The sequence below is a fragment of the Phyllopteryx taeniolatus genome, chromosome 15 (assembly GCF_024500385.1).
Source record: "Phyllopteryx taeniolatus isolate TA_2022b chromosome 15, UOR_Ptae_1.2, whole genome shotgun sequence".
Taxonomy (NCBI): domain Eukaryota; kingdom Metazoa; phylum Chordata; class Actinopteri; order Syngnathiformes; family Syngnathidae; genus Phyllopteryx; species Phyllopteryx taeniolatus.
This window is the reverse complement of record NC_084516.1, coordinates 19,944,755-19,960,262: the sequence shown is the minus strand read 5'-3', so window position 1 is coordinate 19,960,262 and position 15,508 is coordinate 19,944,755. Positions and strand designations below refer to the sequence as shown.

The following is a 15,508-nucleotide window of genomic DNA, read 5'->3' as shown; positions in this document are numbered from 1 at the left end:
CTCCCACAAAACCCCGAGCCCCAGCCGAGTCACCCCATTGAAATTGGTCTAGAATGCCACTGCTGCACAATTCAACTGCTCATATTTTTTCCTTACAGGCTTAAAAATAACTTCCACTCTAAAAATCAGGTTGTCTCCAAACAACTTTCAGCTAAATCCAATCCTGCATTCGACACCTGATCACTCTCCAGTAAATATAATCGGTTGATATGACAGAAATCAAAAGTGCTCTAATATGACAACAAGAACATTTTTGACCTACCAACAGTACTCGGCGGCTTCACTGATGTGGCTCTATCCAGGGATTTCTGCTTTTTGTCTTTGTCCTTGTCCCTGCGTCTGTGGCAGCGGTGGTGGTGATGATGGTGATGGACTCGGTCCTGGCCTTGGGCCGGTCCGGACCCTGCCGGTGATTGATGCTGCCCCGGTCGTATCGGGTTGTAGTCCTTAAGAACGACCTCCTGGTTGTGCTGTGGGGTCAGCGAGGAAGCTGAGCGTCTTATGGGACTGAGGTCAACAATTGGCTGGAAATGGAAAACAAGCAGAAAGCAGCGAGGAGAATGGTGTGACACGATGGCGACACGAGCCAAACCACTTGACTAGATCATGAAAAGAGGTTTTTTTTGGAAAGACTCATACTCAGACTGTTGCTGTTACAAAATCTGTTCAACCTCCACATACAGATGTTGAAAAGTTTGGAGAAGAAAGAACCTACATACTTACGACAAAGAACAGGCTGGGTAATGACTTTTTGAATTTGTTTTTTACTTTTGCGAACTCCAAACAAAAGCTATATTACTCCTAATGTGTTTCATTACAGTTCAATATCATGCTAACCGTATGGCCGCTGCCTCATTGTAAACCAGACGGGGTCGATTTAGAAAACCCTCTTAAAATACCTCTTAAAAAATGGTTCGTTGACAAAAGTGCGCGATTGTGATGACTGGAAATGCTCCTGACCGCTTGCACACGACTGCTATACAGAGATGGACTTTTGCCAGTCATGGTGTCCGAATTTAACGGAAGGTTTTTTACTTCAATATAACTGACAGACTAACAAAGCTGATGACTACTTTAAAATCCTAAGGAAAGTCTAATTGTAATTGTTCTTTAATGCCTGATATAAAACAAAGCTTTTCCAAGTCCAAGCACCCAAAGGTGAGTCTATGTTGTTATTTGAAAGGCGGCAAATATTTTCACGATTGTTATTATTATTATTATTATTAATTGTTTTGTTGTCCTTTCAATATGAACGCCTTGATTTAACCTTGATGGTCACTGAAACTTACCTAAAAATGAAATAAAGAAAACAGCACCTTATTTTTGGGAAAGTGCATGAATCAGGAAAATGTTGAAAATTCGATACAGGCAGATTTGAGTTGTTCTTTTTTCCTTGTGTTCCAAGTCTGAAGTACAACCAGCAGAGCCATTCAGGGACAACAAACATCACAACGTCATTGTATCTGGTGTGCTGTCTTAAAATCATTCTGGTGTGAAAATCCACAGACGCACAATCGCAAAATTCCGAGTCAACTTAAATGAGTTTTTGTTTTGCAGAGTTGAAGAAGATGATTCAAAGAAAGATCATTCTACGACACAATAGATCCACTTTGACTGGACTGTTATTCCAAAGCAGGAAAGCAGAGTCATTGTCCCCTGCTTTGGTTGAGTCACACACGAATACACAAAGATCCACAGAAAACAACATGCTACTATTTTCACACACACACACACACACACTTTTGAAGAATAGAACTGTACTACTCTAGTTAGCTGCTGAAAACCGATGCCAACTGCTAGAAATGAAATCTAAGAATGTTCTCATTGCCTGTACAATACTGTATTTCTGACCAATAATGTTGCATATTGCGGTGTCACGTTCTCCATGAAGATGCAAACTCTGCACTGAGATGACAGAAGCTCACAGACACAGAAGAGAAAGGAGAGGAACACAGAGGTGGCACAACAGGTGGTACATACTGCCAGGTGGGTCCCAGGGGCGTGGCGAGGGTGGCTCCGCTATCAGACAGCACACACAAGAGGGAGGTGGGCAAAATATTAGCAATGGGCATCCAAATTAGGAGAAAGCGAAGACAGAAGAGGAGAGACTGATGAAGTTCAAGGTTGGCAGTAGCCCAACAATTTGTCACCAGCATTCTCTAAAAAGATCATCATCACTTGAAGTTCACAAAGTCTGGAAAGGCAGTTTGCTTTTCTTTCCGCCGTGGTTTTAGGGGTTTCCTGCCATAGAAATATACAACTAATGTTGCATGTTCCCACATGATCCCACAGATCCCGCCAATTGTACAATTTATGTTCCTTTTATGACCTTAACATGAACCTGCGTGATGCAGAAACTGGGTGGAATTTGGAAACACATGATGCAAAAGAATTGTGCTCCAATTATCAATATGATATGTGTATTTATACCTTTTGCTTTGGCTCATAATATTTCTTTTTCGTATAAGATGCGTAATGCCAACCTCCTCTTCCAACAAGCCAAAAAGCAACAACATAAACACGGGAAGAGTGAGACGGGAGAGAAAGGGGGACAGAGATTGAGTGATAAACGGGCGAGTGAGCGACACAGACAACATTCTTAATAAATATTCAGGAAACAGAAACGCTACAACAATTCAAAGAGTGGCTTCAAATTAAACCATTTCAATTGACTGAAAATGACAAATACGATGCATTGCATTGGAATGCAGTACTTGATCATTAAGTATAATATAGATGTGACAGTGGACTAAAAAGTGAGATTTCATTCTAAAGACTTTCTGGATAATTTCCGCAGAAAAAATATGAATACAACAATATTTGCGACCGTCAGTGATCGATGTTAGTTAAAGACTGTGGCAAGAGGATAGAGGAAACAATGTGCACATCGTTCGCGTATGCTAAAAAGGTCCAACTAGTCATTAGTTATTTTAAGAGGCCAAGCTGCTATTCGGAGTTAGTTAGTTTTCACCAATACTTCCAACATAAAAGACTTGGAAGCAAATGATTGACAAAATGGATACAGCACCCCGAATAGCGAGGAGCTTACGTAGTACTCTGCATTGAGTCGCGGCAAAGAAGCTGCTCTGCCGTGGTCTTCCAGGGCGGGGCGTATCTCTGCGTCTGAGATGTTTCCGAGCGGCTTCATTTCAACCACTTCCTGAAACCACAATGAAGCATGCGTGACAAGAGCAGGCTCTTCATTGCTTCGTTGGGTTTTTGGCGGTGGGGCTTTTTTTGTGAGTGTCTGTCTGGAAACCTGCGGCCTTAGGGAACACTGCACATCTTCTGACTGGCCTCTCTGTAGTTTCCTGCGCCCTTTGGGTCTCAGCGCCGCCTGACAAACATCTCCAGATTGGGAATGTTTTATGGAACTCTTCTGGTCAAAACTGTGAAGAAAAACAACAATTGTTTCTCCATACATTCATTTTCTGGACCGCTTATCCTCACTATGGTCATGGGCACAATTCTTTCTGGTGAAGCGCCCCAATTCTTGGTCAAGAAGCAAACATTTTCATTGGAGTTGCCAAAAACAAGTGTCAAAGGTTACCTTTTACTCTTGTGACTTCATCGATGTGGGAACATTTAAATCAATATCGATTCAAATCGCAACCCGAAAGAATTGATTTTGAATGAATCACAACCTAAGCAATCGAAATCAAATGTTGGCCTGTTTCACTGCCGCTTTTTGCTTCCAGGAGGCCATGAGCAAAGTTTGGTCCCGAGTAGAACCAGAGGGCGTGTCGACCTGCCGCGCGTCATATCATTCAATGAACTCGCATGCTGTTTAAAAGAACGTCGCAGAGCATCATATCATGTGATTCAAGTTGGCCACTCGGCGTTCATTGCGGCCTGCTCATCCCCATTTGTATTGCAGACTACGTGTTAATACAATAATTGGTCGAATGTTCCCCATAACAAAAATCGGATTTGTATTATTTATACGCTATCGTATAACATTTAGGTGTAAAGGTCTGGAGCAGGCACCAGCTCACTCTCTATTTCATGAGACATGTAGTCAGCCAGCCACCCGAGTGTGGCTTGTGTAGGTTGGAATTGTGGAAGGTGATTCATGGCGCTGCTCCTTTTGATTCTTTTGATTCTTATGATTCCGCACACCTCAGACACGTCACTACTTGCCTCGCCACATTTATCTCTAAGGTCTCTAAAGTTGATCTCGGGCGCTCTTGTGGATTGCTGATACAAAACATCAGGTGGCCATCTGTTTATTTGATTTGCACTTTCCTGTATACACGCAAACAATTTCTTCCTGTTTATGTGAAAGGATCTGCTACTAAATGATCTTCTGCTGCTGAACCCTTCAGGCAAAGAAATAGGTGTGAGTAAAGAAAGCAGTTGTTCCTCCGCTGTGGAAAGCGGCAACAGTGATCGCGCTTTTTACATCTGGTGATAAAACTGGCCCTGAATGCATGCTGCATCTTAATGTATATTTTTGACCACTGTTGACCATAACACTTCTACTACTTAAACCGACTTTTTCGAACTTTTCTCTATCATGGATTGTTCATTTGTTTGATTGTTGTTTGCTGCACACATGAGGGGTCCACCAATGGTCAATTACTTTACGACTGCATATGCTAACAAGCGGTGTTGGGGAGTAACTCATTACATGTAACTAGATTACAAAATTTGATATCAAATTTATATAATTGTCATCCATTACAATACTGAGAGGAAATGTGAAATGAAATTACAGTTGCTTTTGGAAATTTCCGTGATTACCATCATTTTAGTTACATTTGAAAAATAGGAGCAAAAGTGCATATTTCTTTTCATATCACTTCCCTCCTTCTAAAGCCTATAAAAAATAAAAAAAATAAAAATATATATATATATATACACACACACACACACAGACGCACACAGTATATACAATATACACAGTATACTTGAAGTGAATCCACATAATATACTGTTTCACTGTTTGAATCGAACTACTGATATAAATTGAGTTTTCCTACAATATAATTTTTATTTATTTATTTTTTTTAAATGCGCCTGCATATTTGTTACATTTCATATTAACAATACCGGATCGCAAAAAAATGCCACATGATAATGATTTGAATTATAAGATGAAACACAACAAATGATGATAGCCTTTTGGTTTTCTATTGAAGGTGCACAAAAGGAATATGCAAGGGGGACTCAGTCGACCCCTGATGGATGAAAAGATGCGCCTGAAGACTTTTGTCCATTGTGTAGATACATTGGGTAGAATACTATACGTGTGACGCCAAACGTACGTTGCTGACTGCAAACACTCACACTGTGTCCTTGTTTACGGAGGCGCTGGCAGCGGTTGTGACAGGCGGAAGAGGTGACGTCTTTGCTTCTGACTCAGGGTGTAGAGGCAACAGCTTTTTCGGACTGGGTATCGGGGGCTCTACTTCCTTGATATGACCAAGGGGAAGAATAGGACGAAACAACGCCCCCAGTTTACTCTGCAAGACGACCAAAAGCCATTATTAATAGTGGGCATTATAGACAAGTTATAGTACTTTATGTCATTTTTTTTTTTTTTGTATAAAAGTAAAATACTTCAAAAGAATAATACAGTACAGTGGAAAAAAAAAAAAAACCCCAACAATATCAGCAAAGACATAACAATAGAAAACAATGTAGTTAAAAAAAAATAGAAATAATCAACACAAACATACAGTAAGTCGCCTGCTTACACATGTCTGACTATTTACATGTTCGAAAAGGAATAAACATAAATCATCGTTAATCACTACCAATGGTGGGAAGTAATGAAGTATACATCCTTTGTTACTGTATTGAAGTAGCAGTACTTTACTCGAGTATGAATTTCCTGACATTTTGGTGACTTCAACTCCCCGAATTCGAACAGACATCTTGACTTTCTTACGTTTGTCAAAATAGGCTCACGAGGTTTTTCAACCTTTGCGGATGACGACACACAGCTCATACTTACGTACAGGCTGTGGGTACTTCTGCCCCACCTGATCACTATACTCTACTGTATTACCACTTCCACCTCTTCAAATCATTTGAGCTACATTGATAGTATAATTTTGTCCTTAAAGCTTTATAATTTGGCAACATTTTCGATGTTTTTAGGAGTTGCAATCCATTAATTTTCTTCTTCTTTAGCTTCTGACCGTGTCTTGTTGTCTTGTTAAATGAGGCATTCACAATATTCATTTTCCCAAAAGTATGGTGACAAATGTAGAAAGTAACATTCATTCAGTACCAGTTCCATTTTGCTATCATTTTAGTGACTATTCATTTTCTACTTTAAAGATGTATTCACCCCATTATCTCAACAGTTATATTTCACAATTCAGTAGCTGATAAGTACAAGCGAACTGCTCTCTCCTTTCGAACAGAATTAAAGCAAAAGCAAAAATTCACAAAACTATCGGATTCCATTTTGACCAAGGTCCACGAGTGAACTTTTGGTAATATACCTGAACTCCCCCTGAAGGATGCTGCTGCTGGAGTCTCTTGGCACGATTCTGCTTATAGTAGTCAAAGATCATGAGAGCTGCATACACTTTCCCCACGGTCAGCTCATTGTCTGAAAAAAACAAGAGCGCACATTGGCAGCAGATGGCGCCAGAGTACAAACAAAATCAAACGCTCACATACCAGTGACCGTGATACCTTTGCTACTTGTTTCCATAGCACCCTAAACAGAAATTGGCCTTACATTTATGCGGTGTCACCAGCAGGTCAACAGTCTTCTGCGACAAGCTGGGCCAAACTCTGTTTAATTCTCTTTTCAGGTCAATATCACATAGATGTTGCGCCAAGACTCCTGTGAAGGAAAGAATTGTACATGGAATATGCATTGTTAATTATGATGATGATGATTATTAGTCATAAGCATCATAGTCATCATTCCAGCTGCAAAGAGTCTCACCGGATGCCAGCTTGATCTCAAGGGCCGTGCGGATCAGGGCCATTAGTGTGGAGGTGAAATGCACTGTGTTGTCATCGGCAATAGGCATGTTCATCCTGACCAAACGCTAATGGGAATGGGAGGAAAAAGAGAAGGCAGCTTTAGACACACAAATCTTTTGGCAACACTCTATTTGATTTATGCGGAGACATCTTTAATCATAGTTTGAGCTTTGAGCTGCAACGTATTAAATGGATTCAATTGAACTATGATTCAACTATATATCACACAATTGGTTTTTTTTTTTGTCAACTTGAAACCAACCTTAATTAGCACATTTTAGAGCCGAAAAGCAAAGAATATTTCACAATGGGAAATGTGTTGGGTACCAGTTAGGTATACTGCTGTGCTAAAAGTTCAACTACGATTTGTTCAGAATGCACTGAACACGCACCCTGCTCTTGGAGCTGTTGTAGGTGCAAAGAATACACTCTTATTAGCTCTGGGTATGTCTATATTATTAGAGAAGAAAATACGTCACTGGTGGACATGCATTCAGTGGATATAAAAAGTCCACACACCCCTTTAAAAGATTTTGTGATATAAACAAATGAGACCAAGATGAATCATTTCTAAACCTTTTCCACCATTAATGTGACCTATAATCTGTACAACGCAATTGGGGGGGGGGGGGGGGGGGGGGGAGAAATGCTTTTGATACAGGAAGTAATAATGAACAACTGAGGTAATGTGTTTGCACAGGTGTGCACATCCACTTATAACTGGGCATGTGGCTGTGTTCAGAATTCTAATTCAAACCTGCACCCACATTTAAAGTGCCTATGAGTAACCTTCAATAAAGTTCAGCTGTTCTAGTGTGCACACAGCATTCAACCAACCAACAAACAAACAACAGGAGTGTGTAGAACTTTTATATCCACTCTGTCTGCAATGTCGGGCGATACACTTATTGAACTGAAGAGCACAAATATTCTGTGAATTACTTTGTAGGTGAACATTTTCAGGCTATAACAATTAGAATTTATTTCTTGATGTTTTGCTTATTATGTCACGTGTATGTTATGTATAGTCAACATAGGTTCTGGAAGCCCGGAATGTGAAATATTGTATGCTGACTGTAGTGGTCTTAAGGATCTGTAATGCATGACTTCAGTCAGTGCTGCATTGTATTTATTGTTCATGCAGATTTCACATAGTAAGTAAAGACGTTGACATTGAGGCAGGCAGGGTGGTACATGCACATCTGCATTCAGATCCTTGAAGCATTAAAAAAAAAAAAAAAGACAAAGAGCGAGATGAAGTCAAGAAAAAGGAGGTGGGAAATAATGGGGAAGAATGCGTAGTACGGAGTATGTATGGAAAGTCACAGCAGCTGTCATGTACTGCCCTGCAGTACCGTATTGGAGCCTGGATGGCGCTTTGCGCCCTCCCGTGCCCCGTTTCAGCTTCTCCTCAAGCCACGCACCTGTCTCCAATCAACCCTCATCACCACCTCCATTTAAGCCTGCCTGTTCCCGGAAATCCTCGCCAAAGTATTACAGCCTCTCCTAGCGGTACCACGGCCCACCGTACTCATGTAAGATACTCAACTCCTCGTTTCCTCCTCGTTCCCGGTGCTCCTGACCCCCGTCATTCCTGCCAGCCCCCCCGTTCTGTCCACTGCCACGCCGCCGCCTGTCAACACATCCAGGACCACTTCCATAGCCTTTGCTCAATAAACTGTGCATCATTTTACATCAGCCTCCGCCTGCTCTTGGGTTCAGCCACTTCCCACACCTGACAGCAGCGGTGTTAACTAAGGACAATGAGTGCCAGATAACAAAACAACGATAAAGTCACCGGGGAGATTTGTAAAGTGCCCAGAGCAAGCAACCCTGCATCTGAATGTCTGTCAATACTTTAGTTGTATTGGTGCAGGGATTAGATTAAAGGAGTATATGTAAACAGAGATTAAAACTCCAAATGTAAAAAAAGGTTGAGACAGGATGTTAAGCAGGCAGTGAAGCTACTGAAAGTTGAATCAAAAGTGACATTTAAATGCACGGCGACTAAATTGAGAACCTCCCTAAAATTTTAAAGGTCCCATGCCATCAAAATCCAATTTTGTCAACTTTTTTATGCATAACGTAGGTCACAAAAATGTGACATCTATGCGGTTTGGCGATTGTATGCAATAGCCCATGAAAGGCAAGAGGCAGAAAAACGAGCCGGTCATTTTCAGACGTTATGACGTAGTTACGCTACTCATTAATCAAGTATTTGCCCACTTCCTGGTTGGTACCCACCCACTCAACTCAAATTTGCGTGACACTGCGGCACGACAGCCAATCGCACATTGAGAATATACACAATGTCCTGCTGTTATTTAGCATAAAAATGGAGAATAAAACCATCATTGCTGTTTGTGGGCATCTGGAACTTTTTGATCATTCCTGCTACCAACCTGGAGAATGGTGAGTGAGGAAGTTGGCCTATCTGGTACTACGTTTACAGCTGTCGGTTGTACTGAACCAAGCTAGCAAGAACATTAGCCACACTCACTCATTCTATGTCTCTGTTTCTCTATTAAGAAATAATGTTGATATCTACCAGGGGAAGACCTCCTCCTCGTCTCTGGTACGTCTGGCTTCAATGAAGCGAAACACATTCAGTGTTTACGCTAGTCCCGCGGTAAAAATCCATAATGAATTAAGAAGACCAGAAATAAACAGAGCAAAGCTTATTTACATACTGAATATTAATGAGAAATCCAGCCGTCTAATCTGCCAGGCGTTTTGAACCAATTTGAAACCAGCTTGAAAAAGGGGCATCCTGGGCATTTTCAACGCGAATGATCTTTGAAATCCGCAAACCTAATAAGGACATAAAAATCAAAAAGGAGAAAAATAGGTGTGGCATGAGACCATTAAATAAGTTACCAGCAGCTGCTGCTTTCATTTAACCGTTAACGTAATTAACGTATCGCTTTGAGAGATGTCTATAGAGAAAGATGAAATATACTGTATACTGTATCCATCCATTTACTATACTGCTCGTCCTTATTGGGGTTCCAAATGAGCTACAGACTGAGTAAGATGCATGGACTGGTAACGGAAGGACAATTTAGTCTTCAATGTACCCAAATTGCATGTATTTGGAGTGTGGGAGGACGTTGGAGTACGCAGAGAAAACCCATGCAAGTGCAGAGATCAAACAAACGCCACACAAGAGGGCCACAGTCTCGTTTTGGACCCAGATGTGCCAGACAGATACGTAAGCCACATCTCCACTGTGCTGATGTTTAGTATCGAACACATAAATTTGCTTTCCATTTCCAGTCTGGGTTCTGGTCAAAGTTTCCAAGTCTTTTTTTCGTTTTTCCTTCCCTGCTCCAAATGAAAACATGCTTTGAGCTAATCTATACAGAAAGGAATTTATTCAAACTCAACATAGATGTCAACAAATCCTCACAAAATAAAATACATCAGCAGCCCAGAAGATTCTGAATGTGACACACTGATAGAAATTGGATGGTGTTTGACAGTTGGAAGCAGGAAACCAGCGGTGACTGAAGAAGCCAAGGCAAACATGAAGGGGGAGGGATTCTACCTTATAGGCGATGCGGGGTGGGCATTTCTTTCCCAAACCTAGAGGAGGGGACATGTCTCGAAGCATCTCGTACATATCGCGATAAGTCATACGGCCGCTTTCCGCAGAGAGGATAGGAGGCCATGGAGGAAGGGATGGAGATTTCCCGATGGTACAGTAACGAAGGAGGAGTGGGGAAAGTTTCATAAAAACAAATGGAAAGGAGAGTGGGGAGGGGCAAGAGAAGGGGACACAGAAATCCTTGTTAATAAGATTTCCAGGATATCATGATATGGAATCCTCGATGAATTTAAGGATTCAGGAATGGATCCCAGAGGTGAAAGTTAGGGAGAAGGTTCTGGAGAACTACCTGGATGGAGGGATCCCAGTGAAGGTTATGCATTCAAAAGTTAGAGTGCATTCAGTGTCAAATGAATACTCCCAACGTTGTTTTTCACAAAAAATGTGTTCTGCTTGCAGGTGTTAGAGCTTGTTCTGAAATTTGTATTCACATTAGCTACAATGACTTCACAGGGCAGCCTGTTTTGATGCTAGAGCCATATGAACCATCTGTCATTGTTGTCCTCATTGGATTGATCATCCATGCAAATGAGGATTAACATTACGAACTTTGAATCAGTGCATGTGTTTATTATTACTCTGAGTGAGCGTACTGTATCTCCAGGTGACAAAACGTAAAAACACTTCATTCAGGTGAGGCATGATTTTGCCCCACTTTCTCACACATTGTCTATGTAGCATAAAGTTAATATAGCCTTTGTCACACTGAAGGATTATTTGTTTTGCCAAATGGCAATGGTAGTGCATGCCAGGGCTGAATGTATTTGAGAAGAAGGTTTTAGCAGTTGTCCAGATGTTTGCTCGCTCACCACCACCACCACCGCACCACTCGCAGTCAGTGTGTGTGCAATAGATGTGTAATGAACATAACATGACTTATTGGATTAAAAAAGGGAAGTGTATTGTTGCTGACCTTCATGTGTATTTGCTTTTACAGCTTCGAAGATGACATGTCTCCAAACCACTGTATTGTCTTTAAAGCTTTCAGAAGCAGATACTCAATATAGTATCTAAAATGGCGGAATGGTAGTGGAGTATGCATTCAAAGATGCCCTCTATCCTCTCAATAGCACTAACCAAAGTGGAAACAAAGCTCACAATGCTCCAAAATCTGCGATCACTTCTTCCAATATTGTATTTGAAGAAGTTGTATTTAGTGCCCTTTGTATGAGCCTGACTTGTGGCGTTGTTTCTTCGACTTGCTGTGGTTAGCCGCCTGCTGGTTAGTGAGGGATCAATGCACATTGGTATGCATGTGTGCTCATGTTGTTCTCTGGCAGCCCAGGAAACAAAAACAGACATTCAAACCTTATAGGCCACCCTGTTTGGGCACTTCTTCCCCAGACCCAGGGGAGGCGAGATCAAACGCAACAATTTATACATATCTTGATAGCATATCCTTCCGCTGAAAAAGATAAGACATGATCAGTCAGGTTAGGGCAAAGGTCATTCCAGGTTCAAAAATGCCATGCTGAAGAAGAATATATACTGTAAATGTAGTTAAGATACTGTACAACAGATACATTTGTTTGAAGTCCTAGTGCAATCTTTCAGTTTAGGCTCCATTTACACTATTTTCCCAGCAGCCATGGCAACTCCGTTTGCTTAGTCTTGCCAAGTTGCTAAGTGTGAGGCCTGGCCCGGCGGCTCCAAGTTCTGTCGAGGCTTTCTACGGATGAAACGTGGGCGCCGGGCAGCTTTGGAACACGTTTGTAAAATGAGGCTCGGGTCCTGAGTCTGCTTCAGCGTAAAGGGGGCACGAACTGCCGCTCGAAAGGTTTGGTAATATTATCAACAACAAATTCACTTACAATCGCTTGTACTAAGACATGCAAAAGAGCCCGATATTAACATACACACTACACACTCCACTCGCATGCAAATTTATTTGACAGTTTCAAAATCTGGCCGAGCATTCCGAGTAATAACGGCCTGGTCGTGATTCCTCATCTCGTCCCCCCCCCCCCCCCCCCCCCCCCCCCGCGGGGTCTCGAGACCATCCCATTTTGTCCATGGCGGCCTGAAAAACAGGATTGCCATGGCCGCTGGAAACATGCAGTGGATGTAAAACGTCTACACAGCCCTGTTCGGGGTTGTGCCAGGTTTTGGGGATATCAAAATGACACCCGATGAATACATGTGACCTATAACCTGTACAACTCAATTGAAAAACGTATTTCGTCATTTTGAGAGGGGAAGCAAAAAATAAACTGAGATAATGTAGTTGAACAAGTAGCTGGGATGTGGCTGTGTTGAGAATCAACCAATCACATTCAAACTCATGTTCAATGGAAGTCAGTACACACCTACCGCCATTGCAAGTGCCTCTGATGAAGCCCAAATCAATTCCAGATGTTCTAGTAGGCAAATGTTTCCTGACATTTTGTTTCGCTTTATAGCAGAAGCCTCAAGGTTTGGTGTTAATGCCGATTGCTATTTGGAACTTTTCACAATACCTTCTGCCTTAATGAATGCCCCAGTCCCAGAAAAACAGCCCCAAAGTATGATGCTGCCACCGCTATGCTTCACTGTTCTTTTGGTGATGAGCAGTGTTGTGCTTGTACCGAACATACCGGCAGTGATAAGAGGCTGTGCCCGACTGTGAAACGACATTATTTCATTTGTTTATTTTTACTTCCGCTCTCAAAAATGTTTTCAATTGAATTGTACAGGTTTTAGGTCACATTCAATGTGGAAAGGGTTGTGAAATGATTGATCTTCGTCTTATTTTTTTTATATCACTGAAAACTGGCATTCGAGCAGGGATGCATAGACTTTTGATATTAACCGTAGTGTTAATGTAGCCTTAGTTGGGGCATTTTTTTTAAAAAATTTTCATAATCTTAACATGACCTTTTCAAACCCATTCACGCTATGCAGGGGGATAAAAAAAAAAACAAAAAAAAACAATCAACCCCTTAGGGAAATAGCACATACTGGCAAATATGCAAATATTTTAAATTGAAACACTAAAACAGGGGGTATAATTTAAGCACTTGATTTTAGTGTTTTATTCATCTACCCTATGCTAAAACACGAAATAAATTCTCGCTGACAGCAAATAATTCATCCATTTTCTGAGCCGCCTCTCCTCACGCGGGTCGCGGGCGAGCCGGAGCCTATCCCGGCTGTCATCGGGCAGGAGGCGGGGCACACCCCCAACCGGTCGCCAGCCAATCGCAGGGCACACATATAAACAAACAAGCATTCGCACTCACGGTCACGCCTACGGGCAATTGAGAGTCTCCAATGAATGCATGTTTTTGGGATGTGGGAGGAAAGCGGAGTGCCCGGAGAAAAAGCCACGCGGGCACGGGGAGAACATGCAAACTCCACACAGGATTGAACCCGGGTCCTCAGAACTGTGAGGCCGACGCTCTAACCGGTCGTCCGCCGTGCCGCCCAAATAATTCCTATTTATGAAATTTTAAAAGAATCTTTCTTCCATATTGTCTGTCAGATGTTAGGTAGAGTCCTGACTCCTAAACAAGGCTCCTGTAAATCCTTACATTCATTTTATTGAGATTTACGTAGGCTATCTACTAAAAATATGTACGGTTTAACAGGGCGAGCGTTGCAGAGATACAAAACTTGTGTGTTGTGGGAAAAAGTCTTCCCTTCACACTGCCGTGAGTCCGTGACTAATTGACATCTTCAGAGGCACTCGGTTGAGCAGGAAGGCGGGGACGTCCGCTGGATTTCCCTGGATCAGGCGCACCGGCTGGGTGCTCGCCACCCTTCTCATTTGGCACAGAGCTCAGGCTGTCATTCACCCTGCCGCTGTTTCTAAGATGAAACTGACTCATTCAGCTGGAACACCGAGACCCTCAGCAGAATGCCCTCTTGAAGCGGAGCTATACAAAGGAGGTGGACTGAAGAACCTACCACGCAGCAGGGTCATACTCTGCCCATACACGGATGAACTCATCGAGGTGATGAGGACCCAAGATGGAAGCATCCCTGGTCAGATACTCAAAGTTGTCCATGATGACAGCAACAAATAGATTTAGCATCTAGTGAATGGAAAACATGACAAACACAGGAATAAACAACATCTGTAAACATCGTCCAGTTTACATATCAAGCTGTTTTTAAACCCACTTTCTAATCGCCTTCCAATTACATGAATCCACAGTATGTTAGTGTGTTTAACAAGGGGCAAGACAACTGACCAAGAAGGAGCAGAGGAAAATGAAGGAGACAAAGTAGAAGTACGCAAAGTCACTTCCGCACTCCTTCCCTGTAGTTCCTGAGAGTTGGTCACATGACCGATTACTGAGACACGAAAGCATGATCTCATGCCACGCTTCACCTGTGGCACTCCTGCAAAACAGCGTACAAAATACAAAGCAAAGACATATCAAGTGAACACTGCAATATTAGTGATTGTGTCAGCGTGTTTGGAGTATGGAAGTGTGTTCACCTGAAGAGAAGTGTTAAAGCCTGGAAAAAGGTCTGGAAGTTGTTGTGGTGATTTATCGCAGTCTCCTCATTCAGCTCGATGTTACCGAATACCTGCGACGGGAGTGAATCAGCTGGAGTTGTTTGCAAAGTAGTTTTCTGAAGCGCTTAAGCATTTGGATTATAGCGGAGCTCTTCAACATAGCCAGAACCTTCGACGTAGACTCTCCAACTAAGAGGAAAACAAAGTTCAACCTTGGGTCCATCGGACCGTAATACATTTCCCCACGTGTTCGGGAGATTGTGTTAAGGTCTGATAATGTAGCAGGTGTGTGCGGACTCCCATTTAACATGAGTTTGAATGTGTTTGGTGAATTCTTTAAAACAGAGTCCCATCCCAGTTATGAGGTTAGGGGTCCACACTTGTGCAACCCCATTATTTCAGTTTATTTCTACTTTTAACTCTCAAAAAAATAATAATAATAATAATAATAATGATGATGTAGAGGTTCACAAATGCGTCACATTAATGGGGGAAACGTTTTTGCA

At 42.0% G+C, this 15,508-nt stretch overlaps 1 protein-coding gene across 7 annotated transcripts in view; it reads right to left on the bottom strand.

Annotated features, from left to right (window-relative positions):
• cacna1bb (calcium channel, voltage-dependent, N type, alpha 1B subunit, b) overlaps window positions 1-15,508 on the bottom strand; it is a 183,198-nt gene that overhangs the window by 14,705 nt on the left and 152,985 nt on the right. For 2 of the 7 annotated variants that reach the window (XM_061799302.1, XM_061799305.1), the window contains 11 exons: window positions 14,982-15,073; window positions 14,731-14,881; window positions 14,444-14,571; window positions 10,499-10,595; window positions 6,911-7,016; window positions 6,698-6,805; window positions 6,456-6,565; window positions 5,290-5,465; window positions 3,050-3,389; window positions 1,981-2,019; window positions 263-524 (listed from right to left, as the gene is read on the bottom strand). In XM_061799302.1, coding sequence (XP_061655286.1) covers window positions 263-524; window positions 1,981-2,019; window positions 3,050-3,389; window positions 5,290-5,465; window positions 6,456-6,565; window positions 6,698-6,805; window positions 6,911-7,016; window positions 10,499-10,595; window positions 14,444-14,571; window positions 14,731-14,881; window positions 14,982-15,073 — 1,609 coding nt within the window. Of the gene's footprint in view, window positions 1-262; window positions 525-1,980; window positions 2,020-3,049; window positions 3,390-5,289; window positions 5,466-6,455; window positions 6,566-6,697; window positions 6,806-6,910; window positions 7,017-10,498; window positions 10,596-11,866; window positions 11,964-14,443; window positions 14,572-14,730; window positions 14,882-14,981; window positions 15,074-15,508 lie in introns of all 7 variants that reach the window. The other 5 variants (XM_061799308.1, XM_061799306.1, XM_061799303.1 and 2 more) reach the window with 5 other exon arrangements.